This window comes from Wyeomyia smithii, chromosome 3, assembly GCF_029784165.1.
Source record: "Wyeomyia smithii strain HCP4-BCI-WySm-NY-G18 chromosome 3, ASM2978416v1, whole genome shotgun sequence".
NCBI classification, from domain to species: Eukaryota; Metazoa; Arthropoda; class Insecta; order Diptera; family Culicidae; genus Wyeomyia; species Wyeomyia smithii.
Genome location: NC_073696.1, coordinates 40,419,883 through 40,446,602, shown reverse-complemented (window position 1 = coordinate 40,446,602; position 26,720 = coordinate 40,419,883). Strand labels below are relative to the sequence as shown.

At 41.1% G+C, this 26,720-nt stretch overlaps 1 protein-coding gene across 3 annotated transcripts in view; it reads left to right on the top strand.

Annotated features, from left to right (window-relative positions):
- The window catches only part of LOC129728117 (protein O-mannosyl-transferase TMTC2), a 463,464-nt gene that overhangs the window by 73,843 nt on the left and 362,901 nt on the right, over positions 1-26,720 (top strand). For all 3 annotated transcript variants that reach the window (XM_055686518.1, XM_055686517.1, XM_055686519.1), the window contains exon 3: positions 13,868-13,954. In XM_055686518.1, the coding sequence (XP_055542493.1) occupies positions 13,868-13,954 (87 nt within the window). The remainder of the gene's footprint in view (positions 1-13,867; positions 13,955-26,720) is intronic.

Sequence of the window (26,720 nt, the reverse complement as noted above, 5' to 3'; positions counted from 1 at the left end):
AGGTAGAATGTTAGCGTGTTAGGCCTTTGAAAATCCAATACCGGTCACAACAAGTCCTTTCGATCGTACACAACGTCTGGTAAGGACAATTTGCGACAATGTGACAAGGACAGTTGGTACGGGGGAAGGGGTGAATATTTTATTATAAATTAAAATTTTCGGATTATAATTTGGGAGAGAATGTTTAATTTAGAAATAACTCACGTCGGAGGAGATTTGACTTCAGCATATATTAGTTTATGTTTTCGGCCATGCTATGAGGCTATCACGTGTTGTCGAATTTCTAATGTTGCCGGCAGAATAGTGGGTACGAGCTGGGATTTTACTCTTGTTTAATCTCATTGTCACTATCAACCTACAGAAATGTATGCCCAACGAGGCAAGGTTACTCGGAATGCATTCATCATCGTCCTCTCACTGTGCCAACTGAGGAGAATGGTATTTCCACCTGCGCACACGGCACGAACTGGCCCAATTTGCCAAGCCCAAATTCCGGAAAAGTGTCACGCCCCAACGATTACCAGAGCGCAGCAGATGCGTTCGCTAATTTAATCCACACCTGGTCCCGAAGCGTACCTGAAGCTGCTCTCGGGGGCATTGAAATGTACTGGAAAATTGCGGCAAAGGAGAAATCGACCTGCAGGACGAACTAATAAGCATGAAATTAGCCTTATAGTCGAACAAACTTCGCCGCGTCAAACAGCTGCGGTCACGTACACGTTTTCAGCTGCCCAATCAACTCCGTCATCCGGTAGCCGTAGAACGCGCGGTGCAGAAAATCTACTCCCCATCCTCGTTACAAACTTGTTTCACCACCCTCTCTCTCTCTCTAATAGCGAGAAACACTATCATCACTGATTAGCACCTGCCAGTAGACTGTCAGTTTTTTTTATCAATCACAGAACGTGGTATTTGAGTAACGGCTGATTAAGGATATTTGCTCCGTGTGCTGCATAATCGTGCTGCAATATAACGCTCGCACGAAGAGAAGGAATCCGGTGCACCTACTATACTAGGACTAGCGGAGTGTCAGCTTGAATACCGAGCTGTTAGATTTCCGACATGAGATATACGCCCAATCAGGTGTCAAACCCATTTTCACATTTAATGTACTGTTGAACATGCGGTTTAGTATGAATTGCAGTTAGCACTTAGGAATGCACGTCAAATTTGTTTGCTTGTTTTTTTTTCTAAGCTGTGGAGTTTATGTCATTGTTTGCGTTTTGTTATTCGAGTTAATAGCATTAAAACGCAATTGTAGTACAACCTTATTTTAAATGCCAAAAGCCAAATGTCAAAAGTCTGTTAAAAAATCTATGTTCTAGAAAGGACTATATACCTGTAACTGAACAGTAACTCTCACGCAACCCAACGCCTTCAGTAATAAATCGACCCATTGTACATACATATCAGTCAGGTGATTTTTCATTATAAATGAAATAAGCTATCGCCAACGAATCGGTTTTCAACCTTAAAAATTACATGTCATCAATTTATCCTCATTTCTTTGCACTTGAAACAGGAACGCCATCCCGTGGAAGTGGTTTGGGGGTTGCGAACGCTAGCCGAGGAAAGAAAAAAATATGCTGAGAAACCAAACGACCAGCATAAGTTTGCCTTCGATCGGATGATGAATAAATTCCCCCAGAGAGCAACTTTGTGATGCACGAGCCGGGTCGATATCACGTGGTCATTGCCCACCACAGGCAGCCTTACAAACACAACACGTGCTTCGGCTGTTCCCTGCCGCGTGGTTCGGCCTGTGGCCATTGTCGCCTGGCGGAGAAGATTTATTTTAGTCCATTGTGAAAGTCAGCCATTTATTATATTGTCGAGTTTGACCGCAATGCGGTTCTCGATGTGATCGATCATTTCCGTTATTACAGCATATTCTAGGAAACCAGATAATGAGCGTGAATCCTAATAAAGAAAGACTGTCTCATCATTATACTTCGAAGAAAAATATGCGTTGTTATTTCTGAAAAGGCAAGTTACAAGAAAACGATTGAAAGGTTCGAAGGAATAAATCCTCCAACTTTCTTTGCTCCACCATTTGTATGACCTTTGGTATCGTCTCCGTCACATACGAAGCAACTCGCAGCCCTTTCGGTACACATTATATTAGATTTCTAATCCACCCAACCGCATCCAGGTTGTCCCACGGACCGACACGGGGGAAGGGGCTGGAGACCGAGACCAGCTGTCACCTTTTTGCGCGTTGATTCGCCTTCCAGCACGACAAACAAGGTAGCAAGGATAACGAACGACGGTAGAACGAACCGCATTACTTCGACATGGAAGATAAATTATGCCCTGTGAATAACTTTTCACTAAGAAACTATACAGCAGGGCGACTTTGCGAAATGTTTAACCTGCATCTGATTTCACCACGAGTGTCACGTGGTGGCTCGCAAAAGGTGACAGAAGGATCCGTTTTGTTTTGAACGCGCTTCATACATTTTAAACAGCTCTGGAGGTTGAGATTAGAACTTTGAGCTCGTGAAAGTCAAAAAATGTGAGTGGGAGGTTTCATTTCATCACATTTTACAACTGTTACCCTAATTCAACTCATTAAAAGCTGATTTCGGAAAATCAGTTTTGTTTTGGACTTTCGCAATCGAAAGGTTAGTAGCTGTTACCTTTGCACACGTTCATGTTTTATATTCTATAATTTGAAAGAACGGTTATTACGATGAATAAGTTTATAAGTTACGGTACGCAATCGATAAAAGTTGCCAGAGACCGAATCTGAATCGATTTATAGATAAGCAATGAAGGGGCTTTAAAAGCATTTCCACTAGAGTTTAGTTTTTTTACTAGAAACTGCTTAGGACTAAACAAATATAATGTATCGAAAATGATATATCATAGGCGAGCTCTATTCATCATTTCCATGCTATGTCGTGGTTTATTTGTTCAACTGGTGATCAAGTGAAAACATTTTGCAATTGCATGTTGCCATAATTCCTTACTCCTGTGTCTTTCCATATATATATATATATATATATATATATATATATATATATATATATATATATATATATATATATATATATATATATATATATATATATATATATATATATATATATATATATATATATATATATATATATATATATATATATATATATATATATATATATATATATATATATATATATATATATATATATATATATATATATATATATATATATATATATATATATATATCATATGTTTATTTAGATTATTCATAAAATTATACTAGGTGTGATTAATGACAAGGACAAATGACAATCAAACAAAAACATGTTACACCATTAAGAATCAAACAAATTTATCAATTTACACAAGATTAATATTGAATTCCAAGTACTGCATCTATTTTGAAAAATTCTGGTTTATCATATTCTAAAAATTTGTTGAAAAACTTAAACTAAGATTTCAATAGTTTAGCTAAGGCCTGTTTGTACATGGCTACTACTCTGTGATGGGCCCAAGCAACTATAGATGCACAATTAGTCAATTGAAAGAACGTTCAGTCGTCTGGGGATGATTTCCAGTTTCTAAGCATCATCGCCGTTCCGAAAATACTCATATAGTATGGTATATGAGCTTGTTACATTCTGTTCCCGAAAATTAATTGGAGGGCATATCATCAAAACACCTAAAAACCTTAAAACGTTCTGAAGAAGTACATTTATGAACTTTAAATTATTGAATTAAAGATTCCCATTCAAATATTTATACAATCCTTCAGTTTCGAAACATATCCCCGAAAAACCGTTTTTTTTTTTCAAGAATTAGAAACTTTTTTCGAAGCATCGCTAATGCTAATTTGGAAGTAGAGAAGTTGCTGAATCTTTTGGTCCTTGAACTATCGAAATCGGATGAAAACTGCAAAAGTTACCCGAATTTAAGCATGTGAGTACCCGGTACCCCGTCGGGGTACGTAAGGGTGTTTTCCAGAGATTAAGTAATAATAAAAAGTCATAGAGAAATAAATTCACCTGGCAATTTAGAAACAATAAGTAGCGTTTCATATTCACTGACGCGTTTGCTACATTAGTGGGAGAAAACATAGGGAAACTCGTAGCTGAACAACTGTCAAACTAAACATAAAAAGCATTATGCAATATAAGGATATTCAAGGAAGGCTTCGATTGAAGTTATTGAACAAAAAAATTTGATAATATGAGACAAATTAACTATTAAATGATTATTGTGTTGTTCCCTGTGGCTGAAAACATGAATTAAAAAATCACAGGAGGGTTGTGTGCAAAGCCACGACCGCGAGGTTGAAGTAGAATACTTTTACACAGCTCTACTTACGGCTGCACATTAACCTACGGCCGGGCGAAACGGTTCACGCCGCTTTTCGCGTTTAGCCTGGCAGAGGCCTAATATGCACGGCCAACACAATAGAAAGGTGTTTTCACATTGAAAATTAGACACGGCTTTACTGGAGTAAGTGTTGGCAAATGCATCTACCGCTAATACCGCCGCTATCGTACGAAAGCGCTTCGTTTCATGTGGGTAATAATATAACCAACGAAAAATGACGCGCGTCTAAGCACACCCGAACTGTTTCGCCATGCCGCTTCCATTTACTTCCTTATAGCATCCGCCTCATGGAAGTACCGGCTGCACCTACCGCTGAGGCTGTGACCATACTGCTACTGGTACCCAAAACTATTAACTCTTCAAATTAAGTTTTTTATTTGTCCTCAAAAGAACAATTGTTCAATTCCATATCGGATATAATGCAATCGCAGCTCTGTAATATTACCGACAGTAATATTCTTCTGAACAAAATGATCCAACTTTTCCATTAGAGGAAGTGCCGGCTGATGTACGGCAAAAATCTCGCCCGATCGCTCGCGTTGGCGTTCGTTCTCAGGCAGAGGCCTGAGACGTGATGACCAACCACAGGGCAAGTGATTTGTTTAATTTGAAGGCAGCCTAAGGCGCAACCCGCTGATATATTATGTTACCGCTGAGTGCTGATATCTGCTGCTGCTGCTGTCAACGTTGTGGACGGTCCATCCAGCTCACCTTCCGACTAATGAATGTAGCTAGTTTTCCCAGAAACACTCTTTTATAGCCGAAGGGTGCTACGTAATAGGCCACGCCCTATCAGTTCAGTTGTTCCATTCCCTAATGTTCTTCAGACAAATTATTCCACAATTCGCATTCGATTTTTGTATCCAGCGAATAAACACCGATGATGCTCTCACACACGCAACGGTTTTAACCCGTATCTTATTGCGGTTTGTAACATCAAGCGATTTCGTTTGCTCGCTGTTGCGTGTTGCATCATGTTGCTACTTGGCAGCTGGGAGACGACAAAATTCTGTTTATGCTGATTGATTGAATCGACTTCATATTAGCTCTGCATAGTCGAACTAACTGCTTTTGTGAATGCGTTCTAACAGAGCAGTTTATTATTCAATGTCGGTTATGCTGATCGCAGCCTTTGCGCTGCCCCTACAGGGGGTTTTCTAAATAAAGTAAAAATTAGACAACTACAACAGAATTTGATTGCATCCCGCACAGAATGTCTGCTTGTGTTGATGCCAGAAAATTATTAACCTTCAATTATTTTTTTTATTTGCCTTGAAAAAAAGCATTTTGCGGTTCAAAATCGGTTGCTAATTACCACCTTTGAGCTGCCCTAACATTGGGGGAATTAAGATACACGGACAACATGCACTGTGGAAGCTATTTTACATTCAGTAAATTCGACGGGTGCGACAGATTTAAATTGCTAGGATACAACACAGAATGCTTGCTTGCGTTGACAAAAATTATTAACTTTCAATGACTTGTTTATTTGCCTTCAAAAAGGCGTTTTGATTTCCAAAATTGGATTTCCTGATGGCAATCTTCATGCTGCCCCAACACGGGGGGAATAATGGCTGTCTGGCGACACACGCTGAGAAAAACCGCGCAGCTCCTGAGACGTGGTGACCAACCACAGGGCTAGTGCTGCTGGAAAGGAAGGACGACTGCTGTTGTCGCTGTCTAGAACTATTATGAGCGGCTCCGGCTGAAACAGGCTCTTATATAGGCCAAATAGCATGTTTTCAATTGCAAGGTATATGATCCTGTCGACCGTGCTTGAAAAGCAAGCATATAACGACCAATCAGAGGTCGAATTTTTCGTTTTGACAAGGCTTGACTATTTTCAATAGTACAATAGTGTGAATAATAAAATTACAATTATCTTATTTTGGGAAGAATCTTAGAAGATTTTCCAATCTATTGCTGCAAGAACGAAGGAAATCCATCGAATACTAACCGATTTATTAGCTTTTGAAATTGGACATATTTTTCACTTTTTTCGGTTTTAGATTTTCATTTCACATCCCTATGTAGCCGAACTTCCTGAGAGAAGTATTCTACTTCAAAAATATCATTGAATTACCACGAAAGCACAACAAATACAACGCGCGCTGCACTTCAAACATTAAATTTATTCAATGCTTATGAGAAACAACACTTGCACAGCGCTTGCTTAGACATGATCGTTCCTTTTTACAATCATTCATCGCATAAATATTAGGATGGGACAAAAAATAAATTTTAGCTCCCATGCACTTTTCGTGTTCCTTATGGGTCCTACAACAACTGCGTACATTTTTAGCTCGATCGGTGGAACTATATTTTTGCGCCCGATTTTTAAAGTTTCCATTCAATTTTTTATGGGAAAATTCACTTTTTCAAAACTTGTTCTCTAGAGATGTCCAGTTGGCTCCTAAAACTATATCGATACATGATTTTTGTAGGAAATTTTCTCGGGAAAAACTCTTCTGAAGACCGTAAGGTGCTACGATGCTTGTAGAAAAAGTTATTCACCCCAAACAGATTGAATGTCTGACAAACGGCTCACCATTGAATTTGTCCAGCGACACTGCTACAGCATGCTGGTATTGCAAACTCACGAAGGATGAGAAAGAATTTCGAAGAAAGTATCTTCGGAGAAGCCTCTAAGATAAATTCTACGCGATATCATTTCTTATCACATGGTTGAATTTGTTGAATTTGCAACAACAGCATGCTGCAGCAGTATTGCTTCAAAACTTTCAATGATGAGCCGTTCGTCAGACATTCATTCAGTTTGAGGGAAATAACTTTTTCGACAAGCATCGTAGCGCCTTGCAGTCTTCAGAAAAGTTTTTTCCAGGAAAATTTCTTACAAATATCATGTTTCGATATATTTTCAGGAGCCAACTGGAAATATCTAGAGATTAAATTTAAAAAAAGTGGGTTTTTCGTATATAAAATCGTATGGAAACTTTAAAAATCGGGCGTAAAAATATAGTTCCACCGATAGATCTGAAAAGCTACACATAAGGAACACGAAAAGCGCATGGGAGCGAAAAAATTACACCATCGCTTTTTTCCCATATAACCGTGTCCCAATCTAATAAATATATATTAAATAATGAAGGGTTGAAAAAATAAGGCAATATAAAATAAGAAAATAAATCAGAAAACAGTATTAGTAGGAAAATTACGGAATATAAGTAAAACACAATTGATGAATTCAGTTTCCTTATCTTCATCCTGAACCATCTGTAATATTTTTTAGAGGTTAGAGTATTTCAAGTGGCATCCAATTGTCTTTTATTAGCTTTAATGCTAGTCAAGCTATTTTTATTTTTAATACGAGCGGTAAATGTGGAGTTGGCGATAGAAAAATGTACCAACTGAGAAAATAGATAAAAAAATAGATTATCGTTTTTCTCAGTTAGTATATTTTTCTATCGTCATTCGGTTATTTTAAAGTATTATTTGTTTGTTTGGCAATCAACTGAAAATGATTCACATTCACCAATTCATAAAAAAAACGCGACTCGTCGCACAACTCGATTTGGCAACGAAAAATGCCCTTCTCGCTACCGAAAGGCTGTAAAACTTAAAGCTTCCAGTCCACGCATTCACACTTATGTCAAAGCCAAAAGTCCGCTACAATCACTACAACAAACAAACAGAGCTTCTCTGCATTTTGTGAGTATTAGACACAACAACTAATACGCACCTTAAGGTTGTAGTGTGTAGAAGCCGACTACACGTAGGTCGACTACGAATTATCAATAGCACAAGACTCTGAAATAGTTAATACGTTATCGATAAAAGCTCTATCTTATGTTTTCAACACCACACCAAACATTAGGATATGTTTTCAGAGGTGACGCATCAACTATTACTAAGTGGTATGCCTTTAAAAATTCGAAGTCGACAACATGGTGGCTCAAAGTCGGCCATTTGTTGTTTAAACAAACTTCCATCTTGACCATTCTGACGACTTTGACGGCGATTATGCTAACATGCCACAGTGCAAAGCTCTCCAATTAAAGGCATCAACATCTCTCACATCACATTACAGACCATTGTTCGTTTTTCACAATAATCGCGCAGGCAATCGTTAAAATTAACTAGTTTTTGGGTTGCAGCAATAGCGAAGCGTCGTTTATAAAAATGAAGAAGAGTACCGGGCCAAGGTTGCTGCCTTGAGGAACTCCTGACATGTTAGATAAAAGAAATACAACAGCTGAACCTATTTTTACACACACATACATACACACACACTTCGATAAGTCAGGTAAGACCTAAACCAGTATACGAACTCCGATGAGACACGACTAAATTTTAATTTACTGAGAAGTATTTCGTATAATATGTTCAAGGTGTAACCTAATTGAATCCAAAAATGGCCGACTTTGAGTCACAAAGCACAAGACTATTTACTCATTGCGTTCTCTATGAAAATTCTATTTTACGTTTGCTTCACCACTTACTTACTTTACTTTTTTGGCTAACGGACCGTTTACCGGTCTAGGGCCGAACGAATTAGAGATGTCCAGCTTCTTCTGTCTTGGGCAGCCGTTCTCCAGTCTCCCCGTACACCAGCAGATCGTGCATCTTCTTCCACCGCGCACATCCACAGCGTGCGAGGCCTACCACGGAGTCGACGGCCTCTTCCTGGTTCGCTACTGAAGATAGTTTTGGCGGCTCTCTCGTCAGGCATCCTGGCTACGTGTCCAGCCCACTGAAGCCTGCCCCGCTGTATTACCTTCACTATATCAGCATGTTTGTATACCTGGTACAACTCGTGATTCATGCGTCTGCGCCACACTCCACCTTCCAATTCACCGCCAAGTATCGATGGCAGAACTTAACGCTCAAAAACTCCGAGCACTCGTCGATCAGCTTCCTTCAGCATCCATGCTTCATGTCCGTAAAGGGCCACTGGGAGTATCAGCGTCCTATACAGCGCTAGTTTTGTGCGAGTTTGCAAACTACGACCATATCGTTGTCATATCGTTGTCACATGTCACAAGCGTACCAAGATAAACGAATCCGTCAACCACTTCAAATCGTTCCCCATCTATCTCCACCTCAACACCAACACCACGGGGACTCTCACGCTCTCTGCCAGCTACCATGTACTTCGTTTTGGCAGAGTTAATGACAAGTCCCAATCTCGCTGCTTCTCTCTTAAAAGGTACGAAGGCCTCCTCCACGGCCTTACGGTTGATACCGATGATATCGATGTCGTCGCAAAGCCAAGAAGCATGTGAGATTTCGTGATGATCGTACCGTTTCTTTCGACGTTTGCTCTTCGTACTGCACTCTCAAGAGCGATGTTAAACAGTAGGTTGGAGAGCGCATCCCCCTGCTTCAGCCCATCCAACGTTACGAACGCGGCTGATGTCTCGCCAGCTATCCGCACGCACGATTTTGATCCCTCCAATGTCATACGACTCAGCTTTATTAGTTTCGTCTGCCACAGCTCGTTTCTTTTCACTGAGTCGTATGCCGCCCTGAAGCTCACAAACAGATGGTGAGTCGATAAGTTGTACTCCCGGAACTTATCGAGGATCTGTCGCAGGGTGAAAATTTGATCCGTCGAGGAACGCCCTCGTCGAAAACCAGCCTGGTATTCGCAAACAAAGGATTCCGTTAGCGGTCTCAATCTGAAGAACAGGATACGGGAGAGCACTTTATATGCGGAATTGAGCAACGTTATCTCTCGATAGCTGCCACAATCCAATCGATGGCCCTTCTTATAAATAGGGCATATGAGGCCTTCCAACCAGTCGTTCGGCATTTGTTCGTCCGTCCAGATTCTTAGTAGTATCTGGTGGATCGCATAATACAGCCGCTCGCTTCCTGCTTTTAAAAGTTCGGCCGGGATACCGTCCTTCCAAGCGGCCTTGCCGTTTCTCAGCTCACTAATCGCCTTTTTCACCTCCTCCTGTGTCGGTGGCTCCACAGCTTGTTCGTCACTCATAATCGTCATCCTGTTCCTGCTCTGCTCATCCGGCTCCTCACCGTTCAATAGCGCCTGAAAATGCTCCTTCCACCTGGCTGCAACCGTCGGTTTATCAGTAAGCAGGTTGCCGTCCTTGTCATTACAGATGACGGGCACAGGGAAATTCCTGCTTCTGACTCTGTTGACAGTTCTATAGAATCTTCGCACGTCGTTTTCAGCATAGCTGTCCTCTGCGCTGGCGAGCACCTGCTCCTCGTACTCGCGCTCCTTCCGACGGTGGGTTTTATTTTCGGCAGCTCTTACCACCCTGTACCTCTCTCTGTTCTGACGCGTAGCCGCAGTGAGCATGCGGCTCCTGGCACGGTTCTTCTCATCTGTCGCTCTCTGGCACTCAGCATCGAACCAGCCGTTAGGCTGTCTTCCACGCGTCGTACCTACCACCTCTCTCGCAGTCGTTTCAATGGCGTCGTGAATACTGCTCCACAGCCCATTTATGTCTTCCACTCCTTCCTCCTGCTGTTCTGCGATCCGTTGATCCAGCTCTCTGGCGTATTCTGCTGCCACGCCATCAGCTTTCAACCGCTGAATGTTGAAACGCGTCGTCCTCTCTGTGCGAGATTTCAGCACGTTCGACAACCGTGCGCAGATCTTACAAACGACGAGATAATGGTCAGAGTCAGTGTTTGGTCCCCGAAAAGACCTAACATCAGTAACATCCGAAAAGGGCCGACCGTCAATCAGTACGTGATCGATCTGGTAGCAGGCTCCTCCATTTGGATGCCTCCAGGTGTGTTTCCGAATATTCAAACGTCGAAAATAGGAGCTACATATGGCCATTCCTCTGGCCGCGGCAAAGTTTATCAGCCTCAGGCCGTTTTCATTGGTTGACGAGTGGAGGCTATGCGGCATATGCCTTCCAATGACCGGACAGAAGAATTCCTCCCTCCCAGCCTGTGCGTTTGCGTCTCCGATGACGACTTTTACGTCGTGTTTTGGGCACTCGTCATAGATTCGCTCAAGCTTGTCATAGAACTCATCTTTGACTTCATCGGATTTGTCGTTTGTCGGTGCGTAGGTGTTAATTAAACTGTAGTTGAAGAATTTGCCCTTAATCCTCAACACGCATATACGGTCATCTACAGGCCTCCACCGGATGACTCTTGTTTTCTGATTTCACAGCACTACGAAACCGACGCCCCGTTCCGCTGCTTTGCCGCCACTGTAGTAGATGTGGTACTTGAAAGAAGTGCGTGCAATAGGGTCTACTGCACGGAATTCCCTTTCTCCGGAATTTGGTCACCGAACCTCCTGAATCGCTGCGATTTCGACTCCCTGCCGTTGTAGTTCTCGAGCAAGCAAGCGAGCCCGCGCCGGTTCATTGAGAGATCGGACGTTCCAAGTACCCAATTTCCAATCGTTTACCTTAATCTTTTTCCGTTTTCGTAACCTAGGTCGTTGCCGATTGATCCGTTCCGTATTTCTAAATTCGTTGTTCGTGGTTGATGAAAGGTTTCGGTATGCTACCTTGCCAGGGTCGTGATACCTACATCCTGCTGATGGGGCTGCCATCTTAGATGTAGCTGGCGGGATACAGCATTTCATTATTCAGCCGCCCGCTCCGGGTCAGACGCTGTTGTACGCCGCCCCTATGGGGATACAGCCTCGTACGACCTCCTTCCCAGTCTGCATACGACCATATTTTCCACCGGGGGTTGGTTACCCGATCTCCGCTGAGGTTACTCGTATTCCGGTCGGCACCGCGTGGAGGTTGGGATAGGAGTTGCTGGACAGAGGTGAATGGCCACATTAGGGTCTCAAGTTACACGTGTCCAGCCATTTGCCAACCAATTTATGCAGCGTGTGCGAAATCACTGAAATTCTGCTAACGCTGTCTACCGATTGGAGCTGAAATTCTCTTTCATTCTCAGCTCGTTCGCTAAAAATTTTAATTCAAAGATTTCAATTTCAAGTGAAAATCCTTTTACGACAGGGAAAGTTTGCAACGCTGAATGTAAGAAAATGAACGACGACTACAACTTTGGATTTTCGTAGGTTCACTTACCAAACAACAAACACGCTCATAGATAGACGAGAGTTCGTATCCATAAGCTTTCTATCAACTCTTTATGCCAGTATTTTTCATTTTGTTTATGCAAGTTCAGTTTCGTTCAAAATGGCGTCGAAACAAGAAGCTTTGTACAAACGCATTGTACTGTTCCAACTGAACTACGTAAAAATCCGGTAAAAAGCATATAGTAAACCTTTTTAAAAGCAAAAATGTTCCGGTTTTGAAAGTGTATTTTGATCTGCAAACTAGTTCTCAGTGGAAGCGGTCAAAATAATGAACAAAAAAGGACTTCGTTTTGCTTATTTTCTGATTGCGCATTGTAAAAATATAGTAATCGTTCAAATAATTTAAATATTAATTTGATCAAGTAATTTTACGTTGGCTGTTGAATGGTACTACTTTTGTCCTTAGGAAAAGCACTTCACAGGTACGTAGTGTTGTTATTAGATGGTGTTATGTCTTACGAAAAGACATAGTGAGGATATTGTTATTGTTGAGTTCATGTTATTTGAAACATCTCTAAAACCAGAAAAAATGAGCTTGCTTTCTAAATGCGGTTGTATTACTAATTAAAAACAACTTCAAACACAATTTAATAACACAAGTTTTTAATTGCGCTTGTAGAACACTTATATGACTACTTTCGTTGTAACATGTTTTCTAACATGTTTTGTATGCTACCTGGGTACTGCCTGGGTGAATGTTACCAATTTCGATGCACTGCTAATTTATATTTTATCTTCATCCTGATAATATAAAACAAGCTTGAATGCATACTTTTGGCAACAATAAAATTCAAAATTCAGAAAAAAAAACCTTCAAGGCTTTTGTTGAGAAAATTGTTTTCTATTTTGACTGCATGTGATTTCAACAACAATTTTCAAAATTTAAAATATGTCATTTTATACCTAACAAAAAAAAACAACGCAACGAGGGTTCCCAACCATTCATCAAAATAGCTCACAGTATAATTGCTCCTCTTTTGCATATGGTACAAAAGCCGAAATAGGTTAAAGAGAACCTCGAATAGTCCATCGATTTTTCCCCGTCTTTTGTTGAGCTGATACCAGGCGGAAAATGCACCGATTGTGCATTTATCCGATTCTAATGACCAAATTTGATTGGAAAAGCCGACGAATCGCCCGCTTTTGATAAAAAAACACACACACAACTTCCGCCGGCGTGCATCGACTATCGAGTAGACCAATTTGTTGGATACTGACAAACTAGCTTGAATCGAATTTCGAATGCAATTTAATTACTGTAATTCAGATCGCAGTGTAACGGCAATGGCAAGTTGGTATGGATGCAGCGGAAAATTCAATGGAGATAGATTGGCTGAGTAACGATTTCGTGTTGCTCTGAACTCTATCGTGTGATGCGAGTTAATTCGGAATTAAATTTACCCTATGGGGGAAGGGGCATATTATGTGTCACTTTCGAGACGATATATATTTTGACCTTTGCCGCGTAACGATATATGGCAGCGATATGTAAATAATGGTGCCTTTTCTGTTTACTCTTCTTTCCAGCATGGATTACGTAAGCCTCGGTTGCTGTACGCTGGCATTTGCCCTGTATGTCAACACGCTGAGCGCTGGATTCGTGTACGACGACAGGTAAGGTTACGTTCGGTCATCATACATGACAACAGTCACTGATAAGGGAAACACATGCCGTTATGCATTATATACATATCGGCATTCATAATACAGCAGGAACGAAAGGAGCCGGGCATTAAGTGATGATCTCACTTCAAGGCATGGCTCGAAACGCGTCGCTAAGCTAATTTGCTTAATTAAATATTGTCCGCCTTCCTATTCCCTCCTACAGCCGGAAGCACGCACCCCCTTTGTGATAGCGGGCTGATGTTGGTAATGATGTAGACACGTCAAATGAACCGGAACAAGGCGTGTTGAAACGGAATCCTTTTGCAGATGAAAGCGGGTATCTCTTTGTCTAGGTGTGACTGCTAGTTTTCTTGTTTTATGTGGGTCACCGGGGGTTGGAGACCATATGAATTTATATTACGATTCATGCTATAGAAACTTTTTGAATTGTATTTTAAACTGAAGTAAAAAACAGACAAATTGAAATGAAGTTTAAGCGCTGATATACTAGATTAAAATCAAAGTTTTAGAATTTCCATGACTTGCCAAATATTGAATGTTTATTGAGTATTATCAATGTTTGTCCGTGCGTTTGATGAATCTGACTATTCGGGAAATAAAATAAAATCTCGGAATATGCCAATCATTGCCATGTACCGTTGACAACTGCTATTTCCAGGAGTCGCAAAATCAAACAATCTACTATTGCCACATATCAGCTTTCGTCTGATTTTCGAAACACATCAGTAAACAATACATTAACGAGCGTAAACGTTCGGTAAGTACATTTAGATGAAATGAAAATCTTATCTGTGTCTGGTAAAAAGTCCCGCGCTCGACATTTCTCCAGCACTTTCGGCTCTTATCTCATCAATCTATTACTATGTTTTTCTAGCAGGATCAAATACAAAGGAAGCCGTAAAGAAAAGGTACCGTGGAATGGGGTGAAATTGATCAGTGGGGTGAAATTTATCACCTGAAAATACGTGATACGAAAAATACGTGAATACGTGACTAATCAAAAGATATAGCTCTTACAACACTACGCAATGTTAACGTGTCCTTAAACGCAACTTTTGCATGATTCACATAGCTGCCAAAGTTAACCCTTGCATGCCGGGTGCAATTTTTCATATTTTCGAAAAATTCTTCTAACTCAGTCAAAACGCAATCCAATTTGATCGCACAAACAAGTTCACAAGATCACAAGTTTCCAAATAACAAAAACAAGTATTGAATTTACTTAAAGTAATCTTAGTTGATGGTCAATTACGTTAAATTTGAAGAAGTGAGTAAAGTTTGATGAAAGCTCAAAAAATGTAATTTTCAACAATGATCGTTCCATACCTTTACAGAAATACTGATGAATTAGCAGGAAACCACAAAGATTTTAATTTCAGAGCTAGATTTTGAGCTTTTGCAACAAACCGAATTGAAATCGGTCTAACGACGATCAAACAAGAGTAAATTTAGCGACAAGCAGCTTGTGAACCAAAATAAACAAATTTTAACCTGAAATATCGTTATTTTCGTTTCCAAACTAGCTGTAAATGATATATATCGAAAAAAAGCACATTGCGAAAAGAATAGGGGAACTGCTCCATTATTCATCTCAACAGCTAGCGGCACCCATATTCATCTTATTTCTCTCGTTTGTTCAATTTATCGTCAAATTTCTACAAATGTTTGAAAGTAAATCTGTTTGCTTCTCGATTTTGTCAAGTGGTTGAAAGTTGTACGTTGAAAATATGGTAAAATTTGACGATAAATTGATCCAAAAGGCGTGATGAGATGAATATAGGTACTGAGATGAATATAGGAGCGGTTACCCTACATGGATTTCAATGGTGATCAATTGAACCCCAATTTACCTCATAGTACCTTATAGAATTTTCGAATTTATTTCATGAAGTAGAAGATAGAAATTTCACCAATAGCCATACAGGTTTACTAGAGCACATACCAGTACCTGTTTTAAAATTAAACTATTTCGAGAAAAATGTACATGAAACTAGTTAATTGAAAATTGTTATAAAAATTTATCAATTTCACCCTGTTCCATGCTACCATTCTTTTGTATTCCTAAAGGCCTCAACATTTTAACAACACTTCAATTTTTTCTTCTTTTTCACCTCACTAAAAATACTTTTTTATGTATACGTGTATGAATAAAATGTCACAAAATGTTTGAAACGAGTTTTGCATACAGCAAAACTTTATGAAAACTAGCAAAGAAACACTTCTTATTGTAAAAAAAATAAAAATAAACTAAACTATTAACAATCACAAACGGTAAAACTCAGCCGCTTGGCGTTGAAACCAACTCAAAAGTGAGCTAATATCATCTGTTGCAAGTTCCTCATTTTATTTTCTAGACAACCGCCTCAAGACAAACAAATCCAAATGCAATCCTCCCACATCTAAGACTCCCCAGGAAATGAAATTCATAAATTTAGACATAAAGCATTTGCCGAAATGGGAGAAATACAAACGGATGAAACAGAGGAAAAAACAACGTACTAATCCGATAAAGGTGTCAAATTTTAATTTGAGTATTTTACTCTACCAGACAGGCAACAGAAGCGCTAAAGTGAACCAAGTTTGTGAAAAATTTAATTAAATTTCGTGTCTGAAAATACTGACTGCTTACAGTATCGCATACTGCTGTTGTTCGCGTTTTCCCCCTACCCATCTTCGTCCGAACAAAAAAGCAACGCCGAGGATGGAATTGGCAGCAGAGATACTGGGCGAACGAAGCGCGGAGGAAACTGAAACTCGGTATTATCGTGTCACTTTTCTTATGATGGCACGGGGCACGAAGTCCGGCAGTCGGTTTTGGATGGAAGCAGTTACCCATAATACCGCATCCGGTTACATCGTGCTGTACTATCGGTGATAGGGAAAAATGGCAAAACAAAAAACGCCTTGCAGAAAGGATTTTGACGACTTGTAAGGGAGGCCGACGGTGGAAAGTTGCACACTGGGGGTTGAGCTTCAGTACCGGTAACAAAATGACACCGAGGCTGAGAGTGCAAGTGCCACCAGAGACCATAAACGGAAGCTGAAAAACAGTCGGAGAAAAGTTTTCCCACAGTCGAGTACGCGTCAGTTGCTGTTTCTGATCTTTCCGGGTGGGGTTTCCTACTTTCCTACTTGGGCATTGGGCTCAAGTGGAGCACAAATGATGAGGAAGCCCAGGTTACGAAGCTGTATCAAACTGTCACGTCCCACGTCTCGTTAGTCACACTCAAACATCATCCGCGACAGCTCGGATTCGGAAGGGGTAGCCCGTAGAAATGGAGTGAAATAGCGCGCGCTTTTGTGGCACGATTGAAACAGGTTCGAGCCGGAAATGTTTGCCGATTGCAACATAAGCTAGCAAATTTGAGAGTACATATTGACTGACAACGAAGTAGAGGACGACCATCGGTGGAAGGGATAACAATCGATACATCTTGGTTGCCACCGCTGTTTCCGCGATTCTGGTCAAAGTTGACATGTTTCGGGTTATAATGTTAGACTGATGTTGACAATGATTGGCATTATGAAGAATCGAAATCATTGAAGGGTTGATCTTTGCATGGTTGATTATTTTGCCAAACTGCCAAAATCTACTCAAACTGCTTACATATATCAACTAATAAGTTTCATCTAGGTTCTTTCGAAAGGTGTATTTTGTAGAACCGTTTTAGTACTTCTACCTTGCTAACGATAATTAAATACAGCTTCCTCCACAAGATGATCAACACCGACGACGGCGCTGTTCGGTACTCTGGACAACATTTGTCTTTTGTAATTTGCGACTTCGACTGGCACCAGCCTGTTGCCAGCGACATTCATTATTCCAGTCCGGTGCGCGATAAATTATGACCTGACGAAATTTCCACCCAACAGGAAGAAGCCTGGGGCCTGAGGGAAGGAATGGGCTGGGTAGTTGGAGAACGGTTGATTTTTGTTGCCTAAGGTACGCAAATAAGCAAGGAGTCAGCGAGCGACCATCTGATTAATGCCAATTTTCGCACCAAGACAATGAACGTATTTATCATAATTTATAGAATTTTTCACGCCTGGCCCTCAGCAGCATGACGCGATGACAACAGTTGAATGCTAATGCCTGTTAGTTTGGCCTACCGGAATGGAAAAGCGTTTTTTCCTCACTCGCTCTCTCCCTTTCGCGTTGTTCATTTTATTCGTTTCTGTTTGCGACGTTCACCCGACGAACGTCCCTCGATGGCGGTAGCGTGGGCGGAGACAGGACTTTGCAAGTGATAATAAATGATGTTGCCTATTGAGCCAGTAATCAATTTTGCTTTGTGATGGTACCATGGATTTCCATGGTCGTTTCGCGTGGTGGCCACCAGCAGTGAGCTTCAATGGCAGGAGGCGATTGCTCGTCTTGCATACAGACGTGCTTCGCTGGAAGTTAGCTGTAGCGGAAAATCAATCGTGTCGAAGCAAGAACTCAAAATTGAGTAACTGCAGCTAATTCCTTTTTCTATTCAATAAACGGAATTGTAGAGCAACCACTGTTAAGCTTAGGCAGATATAGCATAATGTATTAGAATCAATCATTTTAATGGTTTACCTAAATCAAAAAATTGTGTTGGCGTGTGATGTGAAAAGTGTGTATCCCTAAACGAGTTTGAAAAAAATCTTTTCACTTTTATCCACATTTTCCAGTGAGAAGAAGAAAGGCCTGTGACTAAGGAATTTCTGCCTTATACTGTAGGTTGATAATATTTTTTCCGCCTGGTTAACGCAGCCGCGTAAAAGTTGCAACCGAAACAGATAAATGAATGTTTGATGATGCTGAATCATCAAGATACGGTCGATAGAGGAAAGAGGGTTGAAAAGATGTGTTTCATAATGAAAAGGATAAAAAAATCGTCATATCGCTGTTATATCGACTGAATACAGAATACCTTTTGGGTAAAAAAGCAGCAAAATTAAGGGACGCTTTGGCATCGCTCTCATGGAGTTGAAATAGTACTACATGTTTCAGTAATATTCAATCCAAATAAAATGGGAATGTTCAAGATTCTATATAAACGGGATTGGTTTCTTGGTTTTAACTCCATGAACATTCCTGCTCATCTCACTTTACTTTTACTTTTTTGGCTAACGGACCGTTCACCGGTCTAGGGCCGAACGAATTAGAGATGTCCAGCTTCTTCTGTCTTGGACAGCCGTTCTCCAGTCTCCCCGTACACCAGCAGATCGTGCATCTTCTTCCACCGCGCACATCCACCGCGTGCGAGGCCTACCACGGAGTTGACGGCGTCATCCTGGTTCTCTACTGAAGATAGTTTTGGCGGCTCTCTCGTCAGGCATCCTGGCTACATGTCCGGCCACTGAAGCCTGCCCCGCTGTATTACCTTCACTATATCAGCATGTTTGTATACCTGGTACAACTCGTGATTCATGCGTCTGCGCCACACTCCATCTTCCAGTTTACCGCCAAGTATCGATCGCAGAACTTTACGCTCAAAAACTCCGAGCACTCGTCGATCAGCTTCCTTCAGCGTCCATGCTTCATGTTCGTAAAAGGCCACCGGGTGTATCAGCGTCCTATACAGCGCTAGTGTTGTGCGAGTTTGCAAACTACGGGACCTTAGCTGGTTACGCAGACCGTAGAAAGCCCTGTTCGCAGCTGCAACTCGTCGTTTCACTTCACGGCTCATATCGTTGTCACATGTCACAAGCGTACCAAGATAAACGAATTCGTCAACCACTTCAAATCGTTCCCCATCTATCTCCACCTCAACACCAACACCACGGGGACTCTCACGCTCTCTGCCAGCTACCATGTACTTCGTTTTGGCAGAGTTAATGACAAGTCCCAATCTCGCTGCTTCTCTCTTAAAAGGTACGAAGGCCTCCTCCACGGCCTTACGGTTGATACCGATGATATCGATGTCGTCGCAAAGCCAAGAAGCATGTGAGATTTCGTGATGATCGTACCGTTTCTTTCGACGTTTGCTCTTCGTACTGCACTCTCAAGAGCGATGTTAAACAGTAGGTTGGAGAGCGCATCCCCCTGCTTCAGCCCATCCAACGTTACCACGACTTAGATCCCTCCAATGTCATACGACTCAGCTTTATTAGTTTCGTCTGCCACAGCTCGTTTCTTTTCGCTGAGTCGTATGCCGCCCTGAAGCCCACAAACAGATGGTGAGTCGATAAGTTGTACTCCCGGAACTTATCGAGGATCTGTCGCAGGGTAAAAATTTGATCCGTCGTGGAACGCCCTCGTCGAAAACCAGCCTGGTATTCGCCAACAAAGGATTGCGTTAGCGGTCTCAATCTGAAGAACAGGATACGGGAGAGCACTTTATATGCGGAATTGAGCAACGTTATCCCTCGATAGCTGCCACAATCCAATCGATGGCCCTTCTTATAGATAGGGCAAATGAGGTCTTCCAACCAGTCGTTCGGCATTTGTTCATCCACCCAGATCCTTAGTATTATCTGGTGGATCGCATAGTACAGCCGCTCGCTTCCCGCTTTCAGAAGTTCAGCCGGGATACCGTCCTTCCCAGCGGCCTTGCCGTTTTTCAGCTCATTAATCGCCTTTTTCACCTCCTCCTGTGTTGGTGGCTCCACAGCTTGTTCGTCACTCATAATCGTCATCCTGTTCCTGCTCTGCTCATCCGGCTCCTCACCGTTCAATAGCGCCTGAAAATGCTCCTTCCACCTGGCTGCAACCGTCGGTTTATCAGTAAGCAGGGTGCCGTCCTTGTCATTACACATGACCGGCACCGGGAAATTCCTAACTCTGTTGACAGTTCTGTGCCTCTCTCTGTTCTGACGCGTAGCCGCAGTGAGCATGCGGCTCCTGGCACGGTTCTTCTCATCTGTCGCTCTCTGGCACTCGGCATCGAACCAGCCGTTAGGCTGTCTTCCACGCGTCGTACCTACCACCTCTCTCGCAGTCGTTTCGATGGCGCCGTGAATACTGCTCCACAGCCCATTAATGTCTTCCACTCCTTCCTCCTGCTGTTCTGCGATCCGTTGATCCAGCTCTCTGGCGTATTCTGCTGCCACGCCATCAGCTTTCAACCGCTGAGTGTTGAAACGCGTCGTCCTCTCTGTGCGAGATTTCAGCACGCTCGACAACCGTGCGCGGATCTTACAAACGACGAGATAATGGTCAGAGTCAATGTTTGGTCCCCGAAAAGACCTAACATCAGTAACATCCGAAAAGGGCCGACCGTCAATCAGTACGTGATCGATCTGGTAGCAGGCTTCTCCATTTGGATGCCTCCAGGTGTGTTTCCGAATATTCAAACGTGGAAAATAGGAGCCACATATGGCCATTCCTCTGGCCGCGGCAAAGTTTATCAGCCTCAGGCCGTTTTCATTGGTTGACGAGTGGAGGCTATGTCTTCCAATGACCGGACGGAAGAATTTCCCCCTCCCAACCTGTGCGTTTGCGTCTCCGATGACGACTTTTACGTCGTGTTTTGGGCACTCGTCATAGATTCGCTCAAGTTTGTCATAGAACTCATCTTTGACTTCATCGGATTTGTCGTTTGTCGGTGCGTAGGTGTTGATTAAACTGTAGTTGAAGAATGTGCCCTTAACCCTCAACACGCATATACGGTCATCTACGGGCCTCCACCGGATGACTCTTGTTTTCTGATTTTCCAGCACTACGAAACCGACGCCCCGTTCCGCTGCTTTGCCGCCACTGTAGTAGATGTGGTACTTCAAAGAAGTGCGTGCAATAGGGTCTACTGCACGGAATTCCCTTTATCCGGAATTTGGCCACCGAACCTCCTGAATCGCTGCGATTTCGACTCCCTACCGCTGTAGTTCTCGAGCAAGCAAGCCAGCCCGCGCCGGTTCATTGAGAGATCGGACGTTCCAAGTACCCAATTTCCAATCGTTTACCTTAGGTGTAGCTGGCGGGATACAGCATACAGGTCAGACGCTGTTGTACGCCGCCCCTATGGGGATACAGCCGCGTACGACCCCCTTCCCAGTCAGCATACGACCATAGTTTCCACCGGGGTTGGTTACCCGATCGCCGCTAAGGTTACTCGTATTCCGGTCGGCACCACGTAGAGATTGGGATAGGAGTTGCTGGACAGAGGTGAATGGCCACATTAGGGTCTCAAGTTACACGTGTCCAGCCATTTGCCAACCTCCCGCTCATCTCTGTTACAAATTTATCTCTCTTGTTTCGTCCCTGTCTCACTGTGGCTGTTGATTCCTATCGATTGTCTGTTTTCCTCCTCTTAAGCAATCCATTTGTCGCAATTATGCATGTAATTGAATTCATTGGTACGAGTATTATATCGTAATGTGTTAATTGTTTTATTTGGACATTTTTTGTTGATTATTCTCTCACTTACCTCACAAGTCGTAAATCGCTTTTGGGTAGTTAAATTTTCTTCTTTTACTAGCTCTCTTAACTGGATTTTCATCATTTCCATACGTTACACTTTAAGCTAGCCTACCCGTTTTTAATGTCTAAATTACCTTCTTCGAAACTGACCTCCATATACAACTTTTAATACTAATATTTTATAGTTTGCTTTCTTTTTCTAACTATTCTAACATGTCATCTATGATTTCTCCCTTGTTATTATTTTGTTGCGTGATATTTCTTTTGTTTGTTTCATCTGCATTCTTCTCTCTCTTACTATGTGCATTCTGTAAGTCCATTGTTGTGTTTAGCGTTTCACATTTTAAAACACTAAGTTCATAATTCTCGTTGGTTATTGTTCCCAGATTTCTGATTTCATCTCTTACTTTCTTTTATGGCGACAGATCGTGTATCATATGCCGAATCCAAATTACGCCTCCATGAAACTCGATCTTCGGCTGCTGCCCTCTGGTCGCCCCTTACACCCGTTGCTCGGACATCTTCGTCGACAATACACATCCACAGCATGCGGAGTTTGCCTCTAATTCGTCAGCCTCTATTCGGGTTTCTGCTAAATGCCGGTCGCTCATTCGCCATTCGTGCAATGTGGCCAGCCCACTGCAACTTGCCGTGTTTAATAAACTTGACAATATCAACGTGTTTGTATACTTCGTACAACGCGTAATTTATGCGATTGCTTCACACCCATTTTCTAGTTTTAGAGCAAGTAATGATAGCAGGATTCTGCCCTTCAAGCAATCCGCGTGCTCGCTGCTCAGCCTCCTTTCGAGTCCACGATTTTCGTAGAGCGCCACCGGCAGGATCAGCAAATGTCGTGTGGATCTTTCGCTGCCGCAACTCTTGTCATCACCTCGTAGCGAACCTTGTTATCACACATTACGAGCATAATAAGCTAAACAAATACATCAACGAATTCCAAAGTATCCACATCCATCATCACCAACGCCCGTAGAACTACCACGATCAAAAGTTTCGTCTTCTCGTCAAAAAGTCCCTATTCAAGATCCATTGGGCTTCGGGATGTGAAGTCTGCTTGAAACTTCAAGATCTGATTTTGTTTCTGTTTTTCTGAACGAAATTCCTAAAGTCGATTGTCATTGGCACCGTACTGTTCATCCCAGCTGGTCTCTAGGTACGATGCTGGTCTAACAAGCCAGTCGTCGTATGTTCAAGTCTCGGCTCGGGAGAGACTGTTAGTGTCAGTAGGATCGTAGCGCTAGCCCCGCAATTGTCCTGTACACTTAACAGTCGGCTGCGAAGTATTTGTATAGTAAAACAGAAGGTCGAATTCCGATACGAAATGTAGCACCAAGGCTTTGCTTTGATTTACTGTTCATCCCAAGTAGCCATAAGCATTAGGAGATAGCATCTCATTAGCACTAATTCAGCCTTGTTAATGCCAAATAGCTTTACATCATGTTTTTTTAATGTTTAGGGCATTATGCTAATCTGGCATTACTGAGAGCAAAATATACACTCAAAGGGCTATCGTAAATACTACGATGTAGTGTTTTAAATGCATATAGAAAACGCATTACATTTTTTCGTAAGTGCCAATATCGAGCGATATCGAGTGGTCAATTAAAAATAGACGGAACATGGATACTCCACGTAAATGGAATAAAATTTTAAGGAGTAGGAATTTTCGACGCAAAGATCGGGTATATGAAAGCATGAAACTTTCCGGAATACCCAATACAAAACAATTGCAAACTAGTGGATTGGTTCCATGATCTACATCTCCTGGGCTCGTGGTTCCTGAACCAACAATATCAGAAGATGCACAAAATAAACCCTATGTATTAGTTCTGAATATTTTTTTGCATTCGTTCCAGACACCAAATAATTAAGGTTCAAATTTTTTTTTCCTTTGTTTTCTCAACTCACATGTCAGAAAAGAGAAATCTCATGGGTTGCCACCTGCAGCACTTTATCAGCTCGCTATTTCGCCTTTTTAACATTATATCAGATATATACAAGCATTTAGGTCAGAATAAGTTCTTACCCAGAATTCTGTAATCAAACATATTATTGTTGTAAGGCAATGATTTAGTGCTTACTGGTTACTTGGGATGTCATGCGATGAACAACAATTGGAATGTTGTTTCATGAATTGAGCATTTACTAAACTGGTGTCCTTGAGTATCATTATTTTGGCGGTACACACTGCACACTTTTTCCAAAGGCGTCGTACACAAATTACGTAACGCATGAAACGAGGTCTGCGTTACTTATTGTTAAATAGATGGGTGGATTATAGTTGAAACAGTTACGTAACCGTAATGTTTACTCAAAATTGAAAATTTGGAGGAAGGCAGGTTGTTCAGCGTTAGGTAATTTTAGAGGGGAGGGGGAGTAATCTCGAACGTTGCTTATTGTTACATTGGAGGGAGATGATGTGAAATCTAGATTTTAGGCGTTACGCAATTTGCGTTACGTAGGCTGCACAAACCTTATCCAAATTATTTTCACCCAAAAAATGACTTTAGAATCAAAGTGTCGTCAGCAAAGTTGTTTCTTTATTTGCTCTCCTTTTCAAAAAAGCAGCAACTCGGTGAATAAAGCAACTAAAAGTGAGAAACGAATTTTATTGTCGTCATTTTTGCATATAAAAATCCTCTTCGTTTGATAAGTTGTGACACATTTGATAAGAAAGAAACAAAGACACCATACTTATATCTGCCTAATTAAATGAACTTTTGGGGAGTTTCCAATCGAATCCCTATTGTATTTTTTTTCGATATAACTTTAATTTTAAATAATTTTCCAATGTTCTACAATGTTGTTAACTTTAACAGAACACAAAGCATCACCGAAGAAAGTTGAGTTTTATCTTTTATATTTATTTAGTTGTTACCTCTAGAAAGATAGTCTGCGTCAAATTGACTCCTCGCTCTTAGTGACATTGCGCACTCTTTTTCTAATAGTGCGAAAACTGAATTCTAGTATTTGTTATGTAAATTTGTGTCGACACCGTAAAACTCACTCATTATCAAATTTTGAACAAAAACTTGCATTTTGAATGATTCAGAATTCATGCATCAATTAAACGCCAAAATAAGATTATATTTTCAGGGTTAAGGATTGCTATTAAAAGGGGACTGAATTTTCGTGATTTTTTTCGGATGCTTAGAGTAGGGTGAAGTGTTCGGGTGTTTTGACTTTTGATTAAGGTATATTGCGGTATTTTGCATGAATGATATTCACTTTTTTTCGGGTGGGGTCCTTCTTTAAAATAATATACTTATTCAGGATGTATGCTTTCGAATGCAAGAGACATCGGGCACCATGCCTGTATCTAGACTGAGTGATATTTACCTTGTTGCTCAATATATAAATGGTTTTGTCTGCGAATATCTGCGATTTTTGTCGTTATTTGTTAGTTATTAAGCACATTTTTTTAATAAAAGTCTTCAATAAATCAAGAAATTTAAGATATAGGAGGAAACTGCTCTTGGTGAAATTTTGTGTTTTACTATAGCAAACAATATTGTAGACCATTGAAAAACTATAGAAAATTACAATAAAATGATATTTTTAAACTAATTTTAGGGACATTCTATGGAAAACTCCACGGAAGTCCATTTAAAAACAGGTAGAGAGAAGTATGAAGAAGCTTTTTAACCGTTTTTGTAAATTTTGGAGCCCCTAAGGGAGGCAGAAGTGCGTCAAAATGCCGTACAGTAAGTGCTCGCCGTGTTCATCGCTTCTACGTTGGATTACGGGAAAACACACTTAAGTCTAAAAAAAGTTACTTTTACTAAGGGCACAAAAGTTCACAGGAATAGTAAAAAAGTTGAAATCTTTCATTTTGCTCAAGCTTGCTCTAGGGCAAATGCTTTGTTTACCAGTGTAATTAATGGAAGAACATTGTTGATGGCACAATACTTTTTTTTAGTCAAAAAAAATTCGATCACGTTTTTGAAACTTTGGAAACAGTGTTATGTTTAAATGAACGAAAATCTCTTTGCTACTAAAAGAGGCTAAAAACAACACAGAGTAAAGTCGAACGAACTTATCGACTCTAATCGACTAATCGACTAGAAAACTGAACAAATTACTGTGTATGCCAGTTGCAAAAATAAATTTTTGCATTTTTTATCAGCTACTAGTAATTTAAAAAAAAATTGGTTTTATATAGAATATTGAAGCGTAAATAATCACTGTTGAACTTTATTACGATTCTATACATCGTTTAAAAGTATTAACTAATTTCTCGTTATTGGTTAATAGATTTACCCAGCACACACTGTTTCCAAAGTTGCAAAATCGTGATCGAAATTATTTTGACTCAAAAAACTAGATTTTAGAGCCATAGTGCCTCCAGGAGAGTAGCTCCAAAAATTATTCTATATCTTATAGAAGTTGCAATTTTGTGATTAT